The sequence below is a fragment of the Ptychodera flava genome, chromosome 13, assembly GCF_041260155.1.
Source record: "Ptychodera flava strain L36383 chromosome 13, AS_Pfla_20210202, whole genome shotgun sequence".
NCBI lineage: Eukaryota > Metazoa > Hemichordata > Enteropneusta > Ptychoderidae > Ptychodera > Ptychodera flava.
In genome coordinates this window covers 38,557,026-38,581,575 of record NC_091940.1, presented here as the reverse complement: position 1 = coordinate 38,581,575, position 24,550 = coordinate 38,557,026, and the positions used below count along the sequence as shown (strand labels likewise).

Sequence of the window (24,550 nt, the reverse complement as noted above, 5' to 3'; positions counted from 1 at the left end):
TTTGCTTCTAAATCAAAGAACACTGTCTGTTTGATAGATATTGCTGTACTTTTTAACATTTTGAAAATTATTTTGTGCATTTATATGAAGTTTATATTTTTAAAAAAGACTAATTTTTCAGCTAAATGATAAATTTAGGGTCTAATATTTAATTTTTAAGACAAGACATCACAAATTTAGTTGATTGTCCTAATTCAGCTGTCCTGGCGATGCAAAAATGTGGTATGCACACTAGAATCTGTTAATCGTTTGCAATAAAATAAAGATTCTACTGGTAAGTGCAAATTTCGCAAAATGGGAGATTTAGTGGTTTTCTGTCAATTTTGGCATGTGTTTTTTCAAAAATTTTGCATGGGTACCCCATATTTTTTTCATATCTTTGCAATGTACACATAAAGATTATTTCAGAAAAGTCAACTTCAAGATGTCCCAACATTTTTTGGAATGGTAGCGTACCTCATTAAATAAAGAGGAGAGAATAATATATTTTGACAACTGCACAAGTACTTACTGAAACCAATTGGGAATAACACTTCACATGTTAAAGGGAGAGGAAACAGCAATTTGTGAGAACCAATTCAATAAAGCCTGCTTTTCTCAATTTTTTAGAGATCAATGCATCTTGAAAATTGCACATCATTGTTATGATAAGCAAGATTCTAGCAAAATTTATGAATGCAGGCTGAAAGGTAGAAGGGTGGTTGGAAACTAAAGGTTCATCACGATATATAACTGCTACTTTTTAGGGAGACAACTCAAGCATTACTGATTTAATTTGGGGAACAAGAAAGGTAGATTTGGGTTAATCTACTGGATTTCCATTATCAAGAAAACACTGCACAAGAAGTATGCATTACTCAAATTCAAGTTACACTTTTGGTTGACTGGGTGATCACCATCTTTTATATTTAAAGCTCATGTACATGCTTTTCTAAAATATAATCTTCTGGCAAAATCTCATACTTATGTCTCTTCTTTATGTAACTATCATGCAAGAGTGAACTTCACTATGAATATGATGAAAGTTATGACACAAGTTCAAAGGTTGATTCATACTTACTTAAAAGACTGAGGGGTTGATGACCTGTTGAGGTTGGCAAGGTCATCTTGCACTTGTGAATTATACTGAAATGCAAAGATAAAGAGAGAAATTATCAATAAAATAAATTAGGTAAGTTAGGAGATATCAATCTGCCATACATTTTCTAACTTTTCATTAGTTTTCAATGTATTCTGCAACTAGATACACATAGCGTGTGTCTCACAGCAACATCATTCCATAAATAAGTTCTTCACACATCAGTTAACTTTTTAAGCCTCATTTCTCAGTACAAACCTACACTCTAAGCAGAGAAATTAATGGAGCTTTGATGCCAGTATCTTATACAAAATTAAAACCTGCAAAGTTCTGAAGCTTTCTGGGAGTAATTACTAGTTTATGCATGGTGTTGTTACAAAACAGGTGTTCTAAATGACAGCCCTCTACTCTGCCTTACAACACTGGTAAAATGCTTCTGAATTCAACACATGATATTTGTTTGCTTACTTCTCCCATCACAACAACATCTACCATACTTACAAGAGATCGTACAATGGAGGGTTTCATACATGTAGTTGCTATGGTTTGAGACATGAACAACAGAACATACACATAATGTGTAAAAACAACTGTGTCCATACTGCACAGATTCCATCTAGAACGTTAGACGATCTGTACTAGCATGTTTCACTGTGGACATGTTTTTAGAGTTTAACATAACATGTGAAGGTGCTTTGTTTGCAATATATATATATGTACCTTCTACTGGTTGAGCAGATTACAGAAATATAGATATCGAATATCATACAGAGCATAACCTGATCGTAAATCGTCAGTTTAAACAGTTAACTACCAAAGTGAAAACATGATCTATTACTTTAATTCACTTAGGGATGGACCATTAGACCTTGGGAGGTGGGGGGGTGGTCACAATGAAATTGTGAAAATTTTTTTTACTATTGTAAATTTCTGAAATTTTTTTTTCCAATTGAGATTAGCTGTGCAATTTTTTTTTTCAGAGTAAATTTTCAGATTTATAATTTTTTTTAGTTCGTCGCTGTCTGAAGATAAAGAGGGCAAAGATGTGGTGCCAAGCACCACAAGCGGCCACGCAAGCAGTCACGGGGGGGGGGGGGGGATTCGGGAGAGGGGTGTCCCCCTGCTGCTGTTGGAGCTTTTGAAAAATAGAGATTACAATGGTGTTATTTGGTGGCACTTGGGGAGTATTTTGCAGGGGGAGGTCAGGAGGGGGTGTCCCCCTCCTGCTGTTGGAGGTTTGAAAAATAGAGATTAAAATGGTGTTATTTGGTGGCACTTGGGGAGTATTTTGTGGGGGGGGGGGGGGGGGGGGGGGGGGGGGGGGGGGGTGGGGGGGGGGGGGTGTCCCCCTCCTGCCGTTGGAGGTTTTGAAAAATAGATTAAAATGGTGTTATTTGGTGGCACTTGGGGAGTATTTTTGCGGGGGGGTGGTCAGGAGGGGGTGTCCCCCTCCTGCCGTTGGAGCTTTTGAAAAATAGAGATTAAAATGGTGTTATTTGGCACTTGGGGAGTATTTTTGCGGGGGGTGGTCAGGAGGGGGTGTCCCCCTCCTGCTGTTGGAGCTTTTGAAAAATAGAGATTAAAATGGTGTTATTTGGTGGCACTTGGGGAGTATTTTTGCGGGGGGTGGTCAGGAGGGGGTGTCCCCCTCCTGCCGTTGGAGCTTTTGAAAATAGAGATTAAAATGGTGTTATTTGGTGGCACTTGGGGAGTATTTTTGGAGGGGGTGGTCAGGAGGGGGGTGTCCCCCTCCTGCTGTTGGAGCTTTTGAAAAATAGAGATAAAAATGGTGTTATTTGGTGGCACTTTGGGAGCATTTTTTTCGGATTACACATCTTCCTCTGAAACATGGTCTTCTTGCTCCTCAGTAGCTTCCTATAGTTTTGAAAATTGACTATTTTGGTTTCCTGGCTTCCCTTTCTACTGCGTGGTGAAATGGCTACATTCACCCCACCAAACATCATGCATATCTCATGATTTACAATGATTTTGACAAGCTGAGAAGCTAAAATAAGCTAAATAATATAGTTAAATTTGCATATTTGTGTTTTAGAGCAATTGTTGCCCTTTTTTGATCAAAACATCTATTTCTCTGTAGCAGCATGTCCAAATTGATTGGATGTGTATAGATGTGTTGAAATTTCAATATTTGTCTTTTTAGGGCAATTTATGCCATTCATAGTCAAAAAATCTGTATTCTCTGAAAGGGCTTGTCCAATTTCTTTGAAATTTGCTACACAAAAACGATTATTCATGCAGATTTATTTAGTATTTGCTATCGAGAAACTTTCAAAATTCAACCCCTTTTGTGTGTTTTTGTGTTGGGATTTGTTGGATAGATGGCATTCTACGTAGTGTATTGTTGAATGTTAAAACATGTGTTGCTGTTGTTTTTTGAGGCTGTTTTTTGAGAAAAAAGAATTGAAAATGCCTTTTAAAAGCAAAATAATACATAATGACTTGATATGTTGTTTTATCATTATTGACGTGTTTCTACTTGTTCACCCATTCTTGCATTCATCATTGCAATAAAATGCTATGAAAAAAATGAAACTGATGTGGCCTGCATCTGTTTACCTTGATCTTAAAAGGCAAATACAACTTTCTGTCTTGACAACCATACCATAGTTTCAATGTTTTACCTAGTGTACCTGCTTGGTTTGTACGCAGGAAACAAGTAGAAAACAGGTTCTATAATTTCATAATTTTCAAGTGATCAGAATACAAAAGTCCTGAAAAGATAAGATAATCACAACTTCCAGTATAAGGGATACAGTCACTCTAAATGTATAAATTAAAATTAAAAATGTGCCGGGAGGATGTACTAAAAAATACAGAAAGATGCTTTCTGTCGGTAAAATCTAAAAAAAATTCAAAAATTTTAAAGACTTTTGCAGATTTTTTTTTACGCCTTTGTCTTCTTATTTATTTTTTTTTATTTTGCAAACTAGTTTGAAGATTTTTTTTTTCCTAACTTTCTGCTCTGAAAATTTTTTTTTTCTGTTTTTGACCACCCCCCCCTCCCAAGATCTAATGGTCCGTCACTTACGCCTGAGTGATACTTTCAACATTTCAGAAAAGCAATGAAACAACCTATATCTAGGGACTGTGAACATTACTGGTTGCTATATAAACAAACTGTATCTAGACTCATGTAGCTTTAATGAGTCCGTTTATTGACATAACTGTTAAGTTTAAATGTACACAAAGGATCAGCCCACTGTGTGTATTGGGAAATCTTGGAAATCTGTTACATGGACTGAGAAACTATGCCACTGGAATAAAATCTGACGTGTCCTTTTGCTTGAGTTGATGAATATCGATGGTTGCCCGAGTGTGTCAATTCGATTATGATTGACTGTTCAATTAAAACATTCCCCATATGTAAGATTTGAGCCAGCACAGATAATCAGCTACGGACTGACTGTAAATTAACCAATTAATAATTTGACTTAATTTTAGGTGACAGACACAGTATGAATAATATATGTGTACTATTGGCAAAAACTGTCCAAAATTGCTAAATAATTATTGCTGAATCACTGAAGATGACCGGTTGTATGAATAAGATACAAGATAATCAGGAGTCCTGACACTGACCATTGTTTGTATCTCTTCTATAAGTCTCATTTAGTACAGTTACATAAATAATAGGTGTTGCTGTTTTGAATTGTTTGTATGGATAAACCTGAGAATCTTGGCATTTTCCAGATAACTTTCATGCATATATTCATCCTCAAGATGTCATGTGTGATATAATTCCTGAAGGAATGATTTGTCAAAACAGGTTAAATATTCCAGCAGAGGTACAAGTAGGTGTGGTCGTTTATTCACCCTACAAGTATCCTACTGAATGGATGTACTTTACAATGCAGTTGGGTTTTTCAATGTGCTGTGTCTCAAGTGTGGTTTCTATGTACATCAATGAAACTAACTGTCAATATTTACCTACACGGTACATGACAGATGCTGAATTAACCCTGTTCAATTTCAACAGCAAATCAATGTCAACTCTCAGGCTGTTTCTTGGCTTACTTGCTCAGTTTGACTGACTGTCTGTTTCATTCATGTTTTTTTTATAACAGATAGTTTCACTGCCAGCAACTTTCAAGAGATCAAAGACCAATTTACCTTTCAAATTTTTGATAGCACAACTTGATAAGTCCCTTGTTCAAACAAAGTTGCAGGTGGCTGGTAGAAAAATTTTATAAATAACACACATTTTACCAGCAAATGACTCTCTGAAAGGATAGCAAAACTTGCAATTTTTCCTGCTGTGCAGTAACAATTTGGGTTATCTTTGTATTAGAAAATTGAAAATAAAACCTCTGATGGATGTACTGGTAATATATATTATATGTATGACACATCTGACAATGCCATTGTTCTTTTACTTTGACAAAGATTAATCATAATCACAATCTAATTGTCATAAAAAATACTACATATAAATACCACATGTACATAAATCACATGGAAGTAAACAGCGGGTCTTCAGACTCAAAGTAAATACAGAAAGCTGACATGTCTTATCTTGAAAAAAGATATCCTTACAGAAAGTAGAGACTAAATTGAAATTTGAAGTGATAAAGATTTCTCTGAGTTCCATTGAACTGTTCCTGTGAATAAGTTGTACACATGATACAACATGGCACAATACCCACTGCTTTGGTATGGTCAGCCTGTCTGTAAGTGGAAGATTGTCCTTTGGGATAGTTTTGCATCATTTTAAAAATCTTCAGATGAATCTAAATTTAAATTTATGTAAGCTAGTCAGAATACTGCAATCCAGGCTAATTATAAATATTTGCAAAGTTTTTTTCTATATCTATGAAACATTATACCATAAAATTCTCACTGCAACAAAAGATTGCCAAATCACAACAGATGCATTCATCCCTATGACATTTATATTACCCGGAACATCTATTTTAGAAGAAACAATGTGAACTCTGTCACCAGCTAAGTGAGTTACCAAATATTTTGTCCCTAGGGTATGGTGTTATTTACTCTTTGGACCAATAGCATAAATAGCAATTAATTGCTGTGTGCAATATTCCTTAAGTATTTCCTTTGACAGATTTCTGTGTTTGAGGTAAAATTTATAGGTTTGCAGGTACAAGTTATACCATGCATTGATCTAATTACCATGCTGTGACTTTGCACTGGTTAACGGGTTCTTTGATGTCACAGAGTAATAAAGCAGCTGGGGCTATAACATAGACGCAGAATTATTAGATACTCATGTGATTTGATGTTGATGTTGGCTAATTAAATTTGGCATTCCTGACTGATTTAATGGCAGCTAGGAATGCTGTGCCATGCCATTGCTAACAGCTTCCTTGATACAAGCCTGTAACCAGGAACTGACTGCAGTCTCCTTAGTGAGTAGGCACAATATCTATGCATCTAGGATATTAACATGGCTATGAATTAAGATCTCAACCTGACTCAAGCATCCACATTTCACTACCAGTACAACATATCCATGCTCAATAATTGCACTGTAAGAACCTTTCACTCTTGGTAAATTTCATCTCATTTTGCCAAAAAAACAAAACTCCTGCATTAATCACTGGTTGCATTACATTAATAGTGCTTTTTGACATTTGACTATTTACATGATATTGGTCCTTTGTTCTTCTTTGAAAGTTTACATCCATTGAAAGGCACAAAGCTGATAACACAACTTATCATGACTGTGATATCTCTATTTGGTACAGCTGAAATGTAAGTTTATGCCCGGTTTACTGAAAATCAGGGTACTATGAGGGTACTATGACAAACAGAAAGAAAAGCACATATTTCTCTTTGGAATGCAAAACAGCCAGCTCATCAGGGAATTAGCACACCTGATCAATACTTGAAGAAGAAAGATCACTAAGGTCATTTCATGTACTTTTCACAACAAGAGGGTCACATTTACTGATTGTACTGCTGAATAAAGATGCATGTATGTACAGGTACCTGTACACTGGGATGCATGAGTTGCACATATGATGACAATCTGAAAAAACCACAGTGTCTGAATAAAACAGTCTGCCATGGTCTATAGAGACAATACAGCTTTCAACATTCTTGGTGTGTTGTCATGGCATGCTAGATTTCAATGCAACTCTTAGAATTCTAGAAAGGACAAAACTTGACTGTCAAAAGCCTTGTAGTATTGCATAAATCAGTAACTACACCACTTCTTTTCAAAACATGACCCAAGTTCCAAACTGAATGACCCAGAACCCTAGAAACCACTTTGCAAGTATTTTTAACAGCTAAAATTACATGTATACTACCTTCTTTCCGTTCTGAATGAATTCATCTGTGAGTATAACACCAAGCTGTCTCATATAACTGGTTCTGGATGATGCACTTGATTCTCTTGTTGAGCTAGTTTTTGCGCTGGTTTTACGACTTGTTGCAGAGCCAGTCCAGTCTCTATGTCTATAGATCTTCTTGGTACTTAAAGTTGGGAAGTGAGTTTGACACGGATGCATCATAGTTCTAGCACAGAATTGTGACTGAAGAAACTTCCACTGGTAATGTTGATGACCAGCAGGAAAATCACTGTCACAGCTAATCTTCAAACTTTTGTTTGAAGATTGCATACAGTTTGGAGAATTTCACCTCTGTTTGTTCATATAGATTATATCATGCTTTTTCAGTGTGGATTTTGCTGCATTGCTGTAAAAGTCATCCACAGCTGAATTTGACGACACCTCCAATGCTAGTCAGCAATCATGACAAATATAAGAATAATCAACTGCCATATGTCTTTCATTACATTCCTTGATGACAGATTTACAAGTCTCCACAATCTATTGTTTGAATATTTATGAAAAATCCTGGTACTTTTCACGAGTTCAAATCCCTTAACACTGTTAAAATGAAAAAAGGATTTTGTTTAGTATTTAGGTTTCAAAAGTTCAACTGAGGATATAGACAGAACAACAATAGTTGACAAAGACATGATTCTGCAGGACATGTGGTTCTTGATGGCATAATCTACAAATACAACATTCAGTATACTTGAATCATGACTATTTGCCAAATTGTAATTGACGTGTAAATTTTTTGAAGTCTGACTTCTGACGATTTCATTTCTTACTTCCTACAGTACATGGTACAACAGTTGTAAATAAGTTAGCAAGTTTGAAATACTTGCAACGATATCCACATTGCCATTCAGAGAGTTTGATATACGGTCAACACAACGATAAGTGTATTTTGATATGTCAAGATTGTTTACCTTCCAGGTGGGACATGAGTGAACTTCAAAACACACTTGATGTCTTGTCCAGTAAAACCAAAGACAAAACCCTATTGTTGATTACATATGCAGATCAGCTTGGTATTACCTTCTTGTGGTACTGCTGTTGCAGTACTTATATGACTACGTCATGCCTTGGCAACCCAATTATAGCAGCGGATCAATAGAACACAGACAGATCTCCTATTGATTGTTGTTCAGTAACCTCCAAGCACTACACAAAGGCCAAACCGTGACACACACACAACAACTACACAGGGCAACACAATAGGTAATGCATGCCTACTGTGACCATTCCATTAGAGCAGGAGGGAAGATCAGAATAGAGCTCAGTTGTCCTATGGGATTAAGTGTTCTTGTAGTGGGAAATAGAATTTGTACAATGTACAATCTCTACATCAAAGAATCACTCATCCGAGTACAAAGTGGACAGTTATTTTTATTGCTAACCCTATATCCTTTCAACATTTTCTGAATATTGTGAGTTGAAACTAAAATAATGAACAGCGAATGGACCGTTGTCATACCACACTTTGAGGAATGCTTATGTGTATACATTAAAAAAGGCTGGCATAAAGTTTAATACTTAGTGTCGACTCATATGGTCAGAACCCATGTTCCTATATCTTTTAGCATCAAAACAGCTTACAAAGCCAAACTGAAATCTATTGTCATCTCTTCAAGTGTAAATTCTCCACAGGTAGAGAGCAATCAAAGGATAAAAGACTCAAAAAACCTGGTACATTCTTGTTGATCACGATTCCTTTTTTCTGATACTTGTTAACATGAAAACGTATCAAAGGTATTTTGATTCTAAGCCTACTCCGCTGACAGTCAGTGACAGTTTTCAAGACAAAGTAATGTTACCTACATGGTACAACATTTCAATCTACAGAACTTCACTTAACCCTTTCACCACCATGGTTTGGCCCAAACCCATTGTTATCAATGGTGGTTGTGGACACGTTTACAGGGAATTAGGGTGAACAGGTTCATTGTAAGTGTTTTGATATTTTGAAAATAGTTATTTTTTTATCAGGCGTGGTTATCATCCACGTCATCATAGATTAATTATCTGTGTTTGTGGAATAAAATCATTCTTTGTCTGGGCTAACATTTATCTTAACTGAAATCAGTGAGCAACCTGCCAACAAATGAACATACAGTTGTACATTGACAGTGCACAGACTTGGCAACAAAGAATACACAAGTTGTCAATGTGTGGTATATTATTAAATTAACTATATATCAGTTGTGAGTCTATAAAGTAGAGGAAGAAGTCAAGCTAAAATTGATGAATGACAGTTATACATTTAACATTGAGGTAAAGAAATTTAATCAGTAAAAATCTTACCCAAATAAATTAGTGTACAAGAAGTTTATGAATTGACATTTGAATGTGGTTGAGTTTTTACTTGTTGATTGTGATGTCTTCAAGCTCCATTTCTCTGTTTAAGAGGTCCAACCCCATATTGAACCAAATGTGACCCATAAAAATGGTTTGATCAATTACCTTAGATTGAATTGAAAATGAGCTGGTATTCTTCTGATATATTATGAAATACTTGTTAAGTTTTATTGCAAATTTAAATGAAAACTACAATTTCAATTTTGTCTGAAGGTGGCAATGACAGGGTAGAAATTTTCAGATTACATATTTTTATTCTGCATTTGATAACATTGAAATTATGGTCTAGACATGGCTAAAGGCAATTAATAGGTAGACATTCCTCAGTTCAACACAGGTGTACACATAGCTTTCAAAATTACACAGTACTGATCAATTATTCATGTTAAATCCAAATTCGCATTAAAATGCCATTGGCAGCGACACAAAAGATAGCAATACGATTACAAGCCGCTTATAAATGTGATATGAATAGAAAATAAAAAAGACACAAAACTTAATCAGTCTGCACTGTAACAATACTAATCACAGAAATTGTAAAGATTTTTCAACAAGGTAAATTCAGTCTTGGAGCTATTCATGCATGGCTGTGTATAGTACATTCCACTCCCATTTCAAATTTCATCAGCTCTGTTTACTGATTAGCGCTAGACCACAGGCATGAAGCTTTGAATTTTTGTACACCTTCATTCTCCTAGCAGCCAAATCCAGCTAAAGGCAATTACCTAGTTTGTTAGACCTTTCAAATAACAAGGTCTCTATTTAGCATACGTCACAGGAATGCCTGAATTATTAAATCTATGGTTGCATTAAAAATTGGTTGTTTTGAAAATTTCAGGTTACCTGCATTCACATACACTGTTGGAATCTGTAATGCATAAACACTATCTCCATTCAATGCAAAACTACAGAACTATGCATTTTACAAATTAAATTGCTTAACATCTTTCAACTGGAAGTAAAAAGTCTGTAATTCTGAGTGTTTCCTAAATTTCATCTATACATGCATCTTGATGTTACTGCGTTGACTTATTTTCAAATACTGGTAAATTTAACTGAACAGCAAAATAATATCTACTTCTTTTACAGAACTTTCTTTGCATTCAATTCATGTGAGTTCCATTTACTTAATGTGACACATTAATAATTCCAGCTTTGTTGGTGGTTCTAATTTCCTGTGAGATGAAAGTTAAATTGCTCTTTAATTACATTTATTTCCCACATTATGAAACCCAATAGTCTAGTCTTTTTGTTTTGTTGCTAAGTAACAAAGCTAAGTGGCAGTAGCCATTGGCTCAGTCACACACTTCAGCAGTGAGTTCAACTGGAATTTATGTCTTGTTTGTATTTCACATTTCATATGTTTCATTGTAAGTGGAATTAATTTCAACCTAGCGTGAACACACACTGCTTGCAATTTCCAGCATATATATTTTCATAATAAAATCTATTGTATAGCACTTTACTGCACTATGCATTTCTCTCAGTCGTTTATTGAAATCCAGTTACACCAATTTACTCTCTGTTTAGATTATAAATTAAAATGATGCAAATTTTTAACTAATTGAAAGGTAAAGTATGAGACAGACAACCTTTATCAAATGCAGGTGGAACACATAGTTGGGAAAGAAAAAATAAAGATATTTGATGAACTAATCTGACTGAAATATGCAGCTAACATCTTCTAGGTGTTTCAGATCAGAGAAAGTAAAATTGACAATGATTGTCAATTTGTGGTTACTACATAAATCACACCAAGTCACAGCAGTATACTATCAAGGGATACAGGCAGCAAAATTGATACATTCTAGTACAGTGCAATGCCCACTTTGTTTCTGTACCTTTATATTGCTAGGTCCTACAGTTTCCATGAAACAGAATAATAGTTCTTTGACCCTTTGAGTGCCAAAGTCATATTTTGTCACCTTTGTAGAATATACTTCAGTCAAATTTTTTCAGACTTTTACCAAAATTTTGATAGAGAACTGTAGCCAAGGATATCTGATTTCCATTTGGTCAAAAAGTATGAAAATAATTGTAGAAAAATTCGTAAAATTCAGTAAAATGTTGCATTAAAATTTTGGTGGGAAAAATTACAGTACTCACAATTGTCTAAACTACAACTATCCCTCCTCATATTCACTGAAAAGATAAGGCAAACTTAACGTATCTCTAACTGAATCACTTCATGCACTCTTTATATGAATTATAGGCACACTTGATAATAATACTGTTAGTTTATCACTTCAACTACATTTATTGGTACTCCCAAACACAACATTTAAAAGGCAACATGGAACAGAAGTTAAAATGTAATTAAAGTTTTCACTGAAAAATATCACAATGGACATGGTATTCCCTACTTTTCATGAAATGTGCTGATTATTTATGATTGAAGTTAAATATTTGATTTACAGAACCATCATTGTAACAGTTGTTACGTGCAGAGAAAACGAACAAAAGGGTGAACTCAGCAGTTAACGTTTAAACAAAATTTATTACGAAAATAAAACTAATTGCTAAAGTTAGGGATAGAATACAAGCTTTAAAGTGTACAGACTACTTATCTCAGCTGGGACGGCAAAGCTCCAGTCTCAGAGTTGTAACAGTCAGTCGGATGAATGAACAGTCCTTTGGTTTGCAGGCTTGAAGCTACACAAAGTCCACAGTATAAATCCAGCGTTGACAGTGAAGGTCTTGAAAAGTCTTGAAAATGACTACTGCTGGAGTTTAGCAACACACAAGAGACACGATCCCAAAAGTCCGACTGGAAGCTGAGCACGTCCCTTTATAAAGGCATATAAGAACAATCTAGAACTTTTATTGACATGCTAATTACTGTTCTAAAATTATCTCCCTTACACAACTAATCAACTTTCCAGAACATTCCAAACATGACTAATTGAATTCAAGGTTGTGAGGTCATCAAGGGCAGTGACCTTGAGAATGTTCTAGACTAATTGAACTCAAGTCATGATGAGTGTGGGGGGAATGACCTACATAACACACCCCCTCTTCAAAAAAAGAAAATTTTTCAAAGAAAAATCTTTCTTTTACAAATGTAATCTTGAAAAGGATTTAAGTACTCAAATTTTGTTTTACTCTAAAGTAAAGTTTCTTGAAAGTGAACAACAATAAAATTTCTTGAAAGTGAACAACAATAAACTCTAAATACGAGAGAGACAGTCTGCAATTAAATTGTCTCTGCCTTTGATATGTCTAATATCAAGATTAAACTCCTGTAACATTAAACTCCATCTTAGCAATCTCTGATTTTTGCCTTTAAATTTCTGCAGAAAAACAAGAGGGTTGTGATCAATATAAACCACTATTGGCTGATTTGAAGAAGTAACATAAACTTCAAAATGCTGTAAAGCTAATATCAAAGATAAACACTCTTTTTCAATTGTAGAGTAGTTTCTCTGGGATTTGTTAAATTTGCGTGAAAAATAGCAAACAGGATGATCTACACCATGACTATCCTCCTTGCAATAAAACAGCACCAGCAGCCGTATCACTAGCATCCACAGCTAATTTGAATGGCAAAGTGAAATCTGGTGCAGACAACACTGGAGCACTTTGCAGTATGGCTTTAAGTGTATCAGATGCCTGTTGGCATTGCTCTGACTAAACAAACTTTACTTTCTTCTTAAGTAAGTTAGTCAAAGGCTCAGTAATTGTGGAGAAATTTGGACAGAATTTTCTGTAGTAACCAGCCATACCGAGAAAGCGCATCAGTTGTCGTTTGCAGTTTGGTATGGGAAAACTTGAAATGGCACTGATTTTGGCATCAACGGGTTTTACCTCACCCTGTCCTACAGTATGTCTGAGGTAAGTTACCCTTGCCCAACCAAACTCAGATTTGGCAAGGTTGACAGTCAACATTGCTTTGCTCAGTCTCTCAAAGAACTTCCGCATGAGCTTGATGTGTTCCTCCCAGGTGTCAGTATACAGGACGACGTCGTCAACGTAAGCTGCACACCCGTCTAGCCCGGATATGACGTCGTTGATCATCCGTTGGAACGTTGCCGGAGAGTTCTTCATTCCGAATGGCATCACCTTGTACTGGAACAATCCGTCTGGTGTAACAAAGGCGGATATTTCACGAGCACGATCCGTCAGAGGGACTTGCCAAATCCCTTCAGTAGGTCAAATTTCGTCACATACTTGGCTTTTCCCACTCGGTCGATGCAGTCATCAATCCTCGGGATTGGGAAAGTGTCTGTCTTTGTTAAAGTGTTGACCTTCCTAAAGTCCGTGCACATACGATAACTGTGGTCTGATTTGGGAACAAGTATGCACGGCGAACTCCAGTTACTTTTACTGGGTTCAATAAAGTCATTGTCCAGCAGGTATTTGACTTCTTCCTGGAGATATTTCGCTTTTGTTGGATTCAGTCTGTATGGATGTTGTTTTAAGGCTTACTGTCCCCAACATCAACGTCGTGATAGATGACGTTTGTCCTCGTTGGAACATCTTGAAACAGGTGTTTATATTCGTGGAGCAGTTCTTTCACCTGTTGTTGTTGTTCTGGCTGGAGGTGTGCCAACTTTGTAGACTCCAGCTTCTCCAGGATTTCTGAGTTCTGAAGCTTGACCGAGCCCAGCTTTGAGTTTAGAGTTTTTTCACTCAAGTCAGTTTCAGTATCACTATCTTCATAATGGTTTGAACTGACTGCACTGACAGGCTGAGTTATAGTAGGATTATCCCTATCCAAATATGGCTTAAGCATATTTATGTGACATAGCTGTTTTTGTTTTCGCCTGTCAGGTGTTATTATGATGTAATTTAAATCACTCAATTTCTTATCAATTAGATATGGCCCAAAGTAACGAGCATGGAGTGGTTTGCCAGGAACCGGAAGTAGAACAAGAACTTTTTGACCTGGTTCAAACTTCCGTTTTGAGGTGTTTTTATCGTATTTGGTTTTCATTGACTGCTGAGATGACTCAAGATTTTCTCTGGCTAATTCACATGCTTTAGAGAGTTTTGTACGAAAATCTGACACATATTGCAAATATTCAGACAATCATCATCGTCTGATAGGAATTTCTCTTTAACGAGCTTAAGTGGGCCACGGACTGTATGTCCAAATACAAGCTCAAATGGGCTAAAACCAAGAGACTCCTGAATTGACTCTCTAACAGCAAAGAGCAAAAAATGAATTCCTTCATCCCACTGCTTCTCTGTGTCAAAACAGTAGGTCCTAATCATGTTTTTCAAAGTTTGATGAAATCGCTCAAGAGCACCCTGACTTTCTGGATGATAGGCGGATGACCTATACTGTTTAATGCCTAGCTGATCCATTACTTGTTGAAAAATACCAGACATAAAGTTGGAGCCTTGATCGGACTGGACACATTTAGGGAGGCCAAATAAAGTGAAAAATCTGACTAAAGCTCTCACTATAGTCTTTGTCTTTATATTTCTCAGTGGTATGGCTTCGGGGAACCGAGTTGATGTACACATTATTGTCAGCATGTACTCATTTCCTGATCTTGTTTTTGTAGGGGCCCAACACAGTCTATTAGAATCCTACTAAATGGTTCTTGAAATGCAGGAATTGGCTGTAAAGGGGCCTTTGGAATGGTCTGATTGGTTTCCTACATTTGACATGTGTGACAAGTTTTACAGAAATGTGCTACATCCTGCCTGAGATTAGGCCAATAAAAGTGACTGAGAATTTTATGATAAGTTTTCCTGACTCCCAAATGACCAGCCCAGGGGGTTTCATGGGCCAGGCGCAATATTTCAGCACGATAGGACTTTGGAACCACAATTTGATGTTTTATAGCCCAATCATCATCAACCAAGACATCTGGAGGTCTCCATTTACGCATGAGAATACCAGATTTTGTATAATAGGAAACAGAGCTATCTGAAGTTTTACCTTCATCATCTACCCTGTCAAACAAACACAAAATATCTGGGTCTTTGTGTTGTTCTGCAATGAGATTTGATCTAGAAAATGTCTGACTTTGGTCAGCAGAAGTTTTACTGGAAGTTTCAAATCCACGAGGGATAACGGAATGATCCGTGTCAAACACCTGACTGAGAAAGGTGTCATTTAAGTCAACATCTGTGACATTATTTTTGAGAGTATTTTGATTCTCGGAAGTTTTCTTTGACATGGCTCGAGTAATAGCACACGAAGGAAATAAATCGGGTATCTCTTGTTCAATTGGCTCTGGATCCTGATCTAAAGTAGGATTATCAGTCACAAGTGGATTAGTAATGACCTTGTCCCCAGCAAGGTCGTTTCCAAGAAGAAGGTGAATCCCTTCAAAAGGCAAAAAAGGCCTAATACCTAAAGCCACAGGTCCAGAAACAAAGTCCGAAGACAAATAGACATTATGGAGAGGAACAGGAATGTAGTCATTACAATCTACCCCCTTAATAAGAACTTTAGAACCTGAAAATGACTTTTCAGAAAACGACAGGGTATCTGCCAACAAAAGAGACTGGGAAGCCCCGGTATCTCTTAAAATTTTGACAGGGGTAGCGGAAGAGAAATCACTAGAAAGTGATATAAAACCATTATGAATAAATGGCTCGAAAATACCCATAATGCTATCTGAGAAGAATTGACCTTGACCTCATTAATTGGGGATAAGAGGGATTTAACCTCAGAAAATGTGTTGCACACATTATTAGACTCTAATCGAGTTGATGAAGAAATAAAGCCGGTGGGCTTAGATCCACTTTGACTACTTTGACCTTCACGTTTTCTTTTCAATTTGAAACACTCTGACATTAAATGGCCGTCTTTCTTACAATAATTACAAGAAAGTGTACCGAACTGTTTGTCAGAAGGAGATTGAGACTTGGGATCTGATGATGTGGGAGTGTTACTTGAATTTTGTGAACTGTTGTCATTTGATTTTCTACTCTCCTTTGAGAAATTCTTGGATGAAAAGGAGGAGTTAAATTTACCTGCATTGTTTCTGTATGAAAAGGACTGGGATGGTTTGCTGAGAAAGGAAGATTTGTGGGTCAATGAATAATCATCGGCCAAACGTGCAGCAACCTCCAATGTATCTGCCTTTTGTTCATTGATAAATGTCTTGATGTCACTCCAGATGCACCTTTTAAATTCCTCAATCAAAACAAGCTGTCGTAATTTGTCATAATTCTGACTGACCTTTTCAGAAGAGCACCAACGGTCAAACAGTTGTTCTTTTGTTCGAGCAAATTCAACATAAGTTGATCCTTCACCTTCTCACAATCCCTAAATTTCTGACGGTAAGCTTCAGGCACCAACTCATAACCCTTGAGAATTAATTCCTTCACAGAATCATAATCTGAAGCCTGCTCTACTGACAACTGAATGTAAATTTCTCTGGCTTTACCCACCAAAGCACTCTGCAAAAGCATAGACCAGGACTCCTTAGGCCAATTCAGACTCTGAGCAATTTTCTCAAAATGAAGGAAATATTTATCAACATCCTTTTCTTGGAAAGGGGGAACTAACCTGAAATGCTTAGTGATGTCAAAATTGTCTGAAGGGAAGAATTTTCCTGACTTTCTAAGCTCTAAACGTCTCATTTCTAACTGCAGTCGGTGTTCTGCTAATTCTCTTTCCTTTTCTTTTTCCTCTCTTTCTTTCTCCCTTTGTCTTTCTTCCATTTGTAATTCTTTTTCTTTCATTTCCAATTCCCTCTCTTTCTGTCTTTCTTCCATTTCTAATCTTTCCTGCCTATCTTTCTCTCTCTGTCTTTCTTCCATTTGTAATTCTTTCTCTCTCATTTGTAATTCTAGTTTCTTGATCTCCAAATTTGTCTGCATTTCTAATTCTAATTTTCTTAGTTCAAAGGTAGACTCGGGCTCATAATCTTTCAAGGTGGATTCCTCAAATTGGCCTAAATTAACTAAATGTTTGGCAATACGGTACTGTATTTCCCTCTTGCGCATATATCTTTTGACTTCTACTTTAAGGAAATTGGCCAGTGTTATGAGGTCGTCTTTTCTGAGGGAATCAAATGTGTCCTGATCAAGGTCATCCATTTCCTCTGGTTTAAATTCCGCCATGATTAAATTTCGCTGAGTTCACAGTATACAGTAGTTTTAAAAAGGCTGGCAAAATGTTGTCAAACGGCTCAAAATGTTCGTATCCCGGACGAGCCCCCAATTTTGTTACGTGCAGAGAAAACGAACAAAAGGGTGAACTCAGCAGTTAACGTTTAAACAAAATTTATTACGAAAATAAAACTAATTGCTAAAGTTAGGGATAGAATACAAGCTTTAAAGTGTACAGACTACTTATCTCAGCTGGGACGGCAAAGCTCCAGTCTCAGAGTTGTAACAGTCAGTCGGATGAATGAACAGTCCTTTGGTTTGCAGGCTTGAAGCTACACAAAGTCCACAGTATAAATCCAGCGTTGACAGTGAAGGTCTTGAAAAGTCTTGAAAATGACTACTGCTGGAGTTTAGCAACACACAAGAGACACGATCCCAAAAGTCCGACTGGAAGCTGAGCACGTCCCTTTTATAAAGGCATATAAGAACAATCTAGAACTTTTATTGACATGCTAATTACTGTTCTAAAATTATCTCCCTTACACAACTAATCAACTTTCCAGAACATTCCAAACATGACTAATTGAATTCAAGGTTGTGAGGTCATCAAGGGCAGTGACCTTGAGAATGTTCTAGACTAATTGAACTCAAGTCATGATGAGTGTGGGGGGAATGACCTACATAACACAGTTAATGTTATTTTTACATTAAAACTTACAAATATTTTGTCAAATATCTTTATATTTGTATATGACCAGGAATATCTTCTTAATTTATCAATTGCATTGAAAATGAAAACCACTGAATCTGCAGGTTCAGGGACAGTTTCTAAGTAAAACGCAACACTGATGTGGATACAATTGTCTACGTACTTCTCTTGTCCTTTAATTACCTGTAGGTCACTCTTGAATAAAATTTAGGACACCACCAGTAGAGTGATCATTGCACACATACCTATGTAGCATTCAACTGACAAACAACCTTGGAATTTACTTTTAGAGATTTTATTAATTTGACCAACTTGATAAAATAATTGATCACATCACATATTGATCAGCAGGACATTTCTTTCATGCACATATTTCACACAACACTGTGGACAATGAACAAATGCAAGAACTTGTGCTCTTTAATCATCTATTACAGTTCAGTCCCAGTAAACCCTTTGACCAAGATGGTTTGGTCTAAATCCATTGTTATCAATGTTGAGAAAGGAACTGTTTACAGGGCATTAAGGATGAACAGGTTAAAACTTTGCGTGCAGTTACACACCTACTGTACATGTATAAAAGGTGGATTGTACGTGTACTATGTGACAAACACTTTGTCATTACACACATTGAATTCAAAAGTAACATATTTTTCAATGGTATCCATTCAATATAATGGTACTTAGAGTAATAATTCAACAATTCCATATGTCACATATTCCATATGTTAACACTAATATGAACATAAAAGTATTGGCAATTAATTGCTTACAGCAACATTTGAGCAAAGTTGTTGCACTGCAAAGCTGCAACGTTTTTTTCAAACAGATTGTAAGCAAAAGTCAAAGAGTTGTTGCATCACCATCAATGTCCAGACAATTCACCTCTGAATCAACAGGTGGTTGGGTAAAGAAAGACAATCATAAACTTACTGAGGGGCATTTTAACATCTGCATATTATTTATTCAACCCAAGCACAAAACGAAAAGGAGACATTTTACTGTGCCAGGAAAAATCTAGCGAAAATTCGATTTCATTTTCGAAAGACATTTACCCAATCCAATTATGTCATTCTTGCTGAAGAGAACACCCTTCTAAGCTGCTTCACTTTTGCTGAAATTAAGAATTTTTCCAAATACATTTACACTATTACAGGCTGTTATGTATCAGTAAGTCTACTGCTATGGCGCCATGTACATTGTATGGTATTACTTTACTGTAGATTGCAAACTGCTGATCAAGATGGTTATCAGCAATCTGTGGATGTCATGATAACACTGACTTTGAATGTAAACCTTTCAAGTTAATTGAACTTCAACCTTTGACAGTTTAACAACACTTGATTGAAACATCACTATGACTGGGCCATAATTCAAACCTTGCCCATATGACATTGAAGGGGCTTTGCAAGGATTTCTACTTGTCAACCGAGTTGACAGCCAGAAAACACAATCTCAGCAACTGCTCAATATTGGAACGAAACACAGTAGAATAAGACTTGATCGATAATATAACTGTGATACATGTTGAAATGAATGTCTTGAACATGGGACAAAGATAGCATATCAAATGGCAAAATTTTTTATCTAGTGACAACTTTGATGTACAAGTGATCATGCTGCTAGTTTAGTTATATCAAACTGTCCGCATTTCAATTTACATAAGCACAGTTTTTAAACATCATGGAAATTTAACAAATTTCAATGGAAAGCTTTTGAAAAGAATACATGACTCCATCACAAAATGTTTTTCCAATGCTCTATTTATGACAGTCTGTGATATTAGCAGCTGCATTGATATAAACTTGTTGAAGATAGTATTGATTTCCAATACGCTGCTTTGAGTGCGTTGAATTAAATTTTGAAATCGAAGTAGTCACTCATTTTCATGCTGCTGCGTGGTTTTTTATGTATATTTACACTTTAACGAATGCTCCAATTCTCTCTAAGGAGCAGTTACAATGGCTACAGTCAGGTTTTTTTGATAGACCTACTGTCCTTCCTTCAGAATTAATAGTGCGATATTCATCTATTCATTGTTTCATTCTGCACAAAACAAACCAGATAGTAAACTATTCACTTGGTCAAAGCAGCAAAGATTCCAATGAGAATTGAGTAATCAATACCAGTACAATGTGAGAAGCAGTATTTATTTGGTTTCTTGAAGGATATAAAATGCTCTCTACATTGGCATAATATTTGCTTTCTTGTCTATACATGTTGTGAATGGCACACTGGGAGGTGGACAGTCAGTCATCTACACAAACAACATTTCTTTACATATGTTGTTGTATTGACAAATGGATTACCATTCCACATCATAGCCTAAAGAATCTGCTTCTCAAGATTTGGTTTGTAGATTGAAATCAATAAGATCGGAGTTTACCTCACTTCTGATCATGATTTGTTGTCAAATAACATAAAAATATTCAAACACACATGCAATTTACTTTGGCACAACTGGTCATCATAGGTCGCTTTGTAAAATTTAAATCAATAGAAAGCAATGACCATTCTGACACGCATGGTAGTGTACCAAGTGACATAGTACATTTTGTTGCTATGATTTTACTCAATCAGAAAAGTAATTATACTAATCTTATTTGTTGAATGGGTTTTATAATAGTTTTAGACTTCAAATTCTGCAGAGCACCCTCAGGGAACGCTGACAATTAATTCCACACAATTGCTTCGACATTTTACAGGCTACTGAGAGTTTTGCATGATTGATTTTTCATCGTCTATAAAACCCTGTAAGTACTGAACACTCTGTATTCTATGAAGTAGAAAGTTACTTACGTAGAGAATCTTGCCTCAGGCTCTGCAAAAACTAAGCTAAGAATAGTCCACAACGTGTCATGTAAACGGTGTTCTTTGTACTCAGAGTATTGTCTTTACACCTTTTGTACAATCATCACCATGATTGGTGTACTTTGTTTTTACCATTGTTATATTCTGTGAAAAGTAGGTCTAAACTGGTTATTTTTAAGAAACTCACTAAACGAAAAGCAAGGTTGTTTTTGAAAAAATCATATGAATTAGAAACAAAAGACTGCAGGTTTCTCATTAATTGGGTGTGCATAAAAGTGAAGAATTCATATCCAGTCATTTGTACAAAAAATATACTTAATTCAAAAATTATTCTATAGTATGTTGAAAAAATATGCTACTTACCGAGTATACAAAATTGCTTGAAAATTCTGGTGAACCAACCAGGGCATCAGTTAACCTTGGAAATGTTTGAACTAATGAATCTGTTGGTTCTGTCCTAGGCCTGTTTTTCAAAGTGTACAATTGTCCTTGCATACGAGGTTGGAAGGATGAATGTAAACGTATTCTGTGTCTGCTAGTATGACTGTCAATGTTCAGTATTCCTAGACTTGGTTTCACAATCTTCCGGTATAAGCGTTCTGTTGGGTGCAAATCCGCTGAAAATAGAGATTTTAGAGTGAATTACCCCTCTTGAAACAAGGCCATAAATGATGACCAACAATCTACAAGTACGGCTACTGTAACTTTCAAAACGCATTTCAAAATATCTCTTCACTTATCGGATACATGAAAGTTAATACTCACGCAAATGTCCATTGGGAAAGGGTTCATAATAGTAAATGTCAGGTATTAATTCAGAATGTTTCAGGAAATACTTTGTATTAGCAGACATTCTGCATGTCTTGTATACAAATGGACAACTCAACTACACAGGTAAAATACAAGGTCTGTTGACTAATGCTATGGTTAGCAATCGATGGTTGCAATGCCATGAATTATTCTTAGGGTTGCTGAATTTTTCATCAGGCGTATGATCAAGGGTCCACAAAGTCACTTAAGTTTCTTTGTTGCAGGCAAATGGCTGCAGACTGTACTTTCCTGCATAAATATGTAATGCTATGTGACCATTTTAAAATCTGTTCTATTTAATATATGTGATTGATATCTGCTTGTTTGAATTTTTTTGTCTGAAATTCAGCTGCACAACTGCATGGTATTCCAGTTAAGGTAGAACGCACCTCGGGGATAGATATTCGGCCTCTCAAACTTTTACAATTCTCTTCTGATATACCACAAGTGGGGTTCATTTTAAAGCTCTTGGTGAAAGAAAACTTTTCACCGGCTTAGTTTATCGAAATTCGAAAATTTTTATTTTTCTCCATAGAGTTAACACAGGGATGGCGGCCATTTTGAATTTCTAATATCTGTAAATCTGTGGTAATTTGTTTCTCTAGTACCAAAATTTGCACGGTGACCCCCTATTTTTATTTTTGATTTTGAAAGAGAATGATTGAAAGTTTCCTTGAGGAAAGTTAGAGCAAAAGTTTAAGTCTTTCACTTTCGAGGTGCATATTACCTTAAATCAAATATTTTCCAATATTACCAAGCAGCCTGACCAGTATCAAATTTACAGGTGGTAGCTTTCCCCAACACAATATATAGAGTGTGCTACATAAAAGTTTAAAAAAATTTACATTAAATCAGAGACCCCCGAGAAAAACTTTCTGGAGAGTCTACGATTAAAACTGGGACAATATATTTTGATGCTGTTAATTTCCAAAATTTTAAGTGTGCTTGGAGTATACTTTCTGACTTTCGTGATTACAGAGTGACAAAACTGCAAATACTATATTTGTGACCAAGCAATAAATATTCTATATCTTACCAAAGCATCAGTGCAGTGTGCGCTTAATACTTGTTTCAACCATGGGCGTAAAAAAGATAACGTCGAAGTTTCAATACAGCTGTATTGAACATAGACCTTCGAGGGTCTATTATTTAAATCATTTTCACCATTTACAGTAAACGTAACCTATTCTTTGAGGTTTCGACATAATTTGATATTATTTTCTCCGTGGCCATTCAGCGTTGTTGACACTTCCACGAAATAACATGTACGGTTTGTTTGAGAAAAATACAGCTGTGATAAACCCTAGATGAACACCATGGTACCACTAATCTAATTTCCACAAAGTGTCATGTTTACAGACCGGAGATACATTCATACACAGCATATTACGACAAGTTTTCAAATTCCTGTTTTATATTGAACGATAAATGAACAACGGATAGGCACGGCGTAAATTACATACAGCCTGACTTGACTAGCAAACGATGTACCGTGACCCGTAACACTCTGTAAACCGTAGCCACCGGCCCAGCAATTTGGCCAAACTCACGGACACGCTGAACATTTTGGGTGGCTGTACGCTGTACCTACGAACGGCTTCACGGCCGCGGCCAAAGACATTTCAAAATATTTCAAAAACCTACCCATGCTGGATTCCTTTTGGTCAGGAAATGAAGATCTCCGCAGTCCCTTGCATATAGTCGTGGTTGGAACGGTAATTGGCCTCTTGAAATGGAAACTACATTACTTTTACCGAAGGTGCGCACAAATCGGGATCGGTTGCAAAAGTTTTCAACTTGACGCCATGTTGTAATTGAATGGGCGCTTGTTTGTGTAGCCACGTGACCCCACCTGTTGCCAACGCTCAGGTCGGCGGTGCATCTGTCGCGCGCGCGCGATCACGACATGTCCTTCGTCGTTAGCTGGCGCACTTCGACAGGCGCAGGCGGCCGAAAAGTCTTGAGAATGCATCCTGAATGCATTCATATGATGATCTTTGTAATTAAGCTGCTAATTATTTGGTTTTTGTCTTCAGACAAGACGCATTGTAATTTTAATGCATTCACAGTTATGTAGATTTGTTTTATTTGTGACTATGTAGAAATAAATTTATCTTTTTCCAAAAAAAAGAAAAGTCTTGAGAGTGTCGTTGATTGTAGTATTGTTTTTATTGTTTGTGTTAGCTTTTAATACATGCATTCGAACTGAAAAATTATCATCAGTAAACATCTGATAGTTTATTACATTAACTCACTATTAAAGACACAAATAATATGATAGACAGGACTCGAAGTAAGGAGAGAACCATTTGATTTCGGGGGGGGTTATGGAGGATTTTGAGAAAAAAAAATTGTCACCAGGTGAGATAGAAGAGAAACGATTTCTCCTGTCATGGCCTGAGAAAAAAAAAATTGTCATAACAGACAGAACAGACAGAACTGAAAAAAAAAAAT

The 24,550-nt window shown here is 36.3% G+C and overlaps 1 protein-coding gene across 6 annotated transcripts in view; it reads right to left on the bottom strand.

The window, feature by feature from the left end:
- LOC139148424 (uro-adherence factor A-like) overlaps nucleotides 1-23,982 on the bottom strand; it is a 36,416-nt gene extending 12,434 nt beyond the window's left edge. Inside the window, exons 1-3 of one of the 6 annotated variants that reach the window (XM_070719878.1) lie at nucleotides 23,741-23,982; nucleotides 21,650-21,903; nucleotides 1,061-1,125 (exon numbers count right to left, since the gene is read on the bottom strand). In XM_070719878.1, the coding sequence (XP_070575979.1) occupies nucleotides 1,061-1,125; nucleotides 21,650-21,903; nucleotides 23,741-23,744 (323 nt within the window). In that variant the 5' untranslated portion in view covers nucleotides 23,745-23,982. Of the gene's footprint in view, nucleotides 1-1,060; nucleotides 1,126-7,368; nucleotides 7,951-8,321; nucleotides 8,608-21,649; nucleotides 21,904-22,051; nucleotides 22,192-23,740 lie in introns of those variants that run through there. The other 5 variants (XM_070719879.1, XM_070719877.1, XM_070719876.1 and 2 more) reach the window with 5 other exon arrangements.
- Nucleotides 23,983-24,550: the final 568 nt, after the last annotated feature.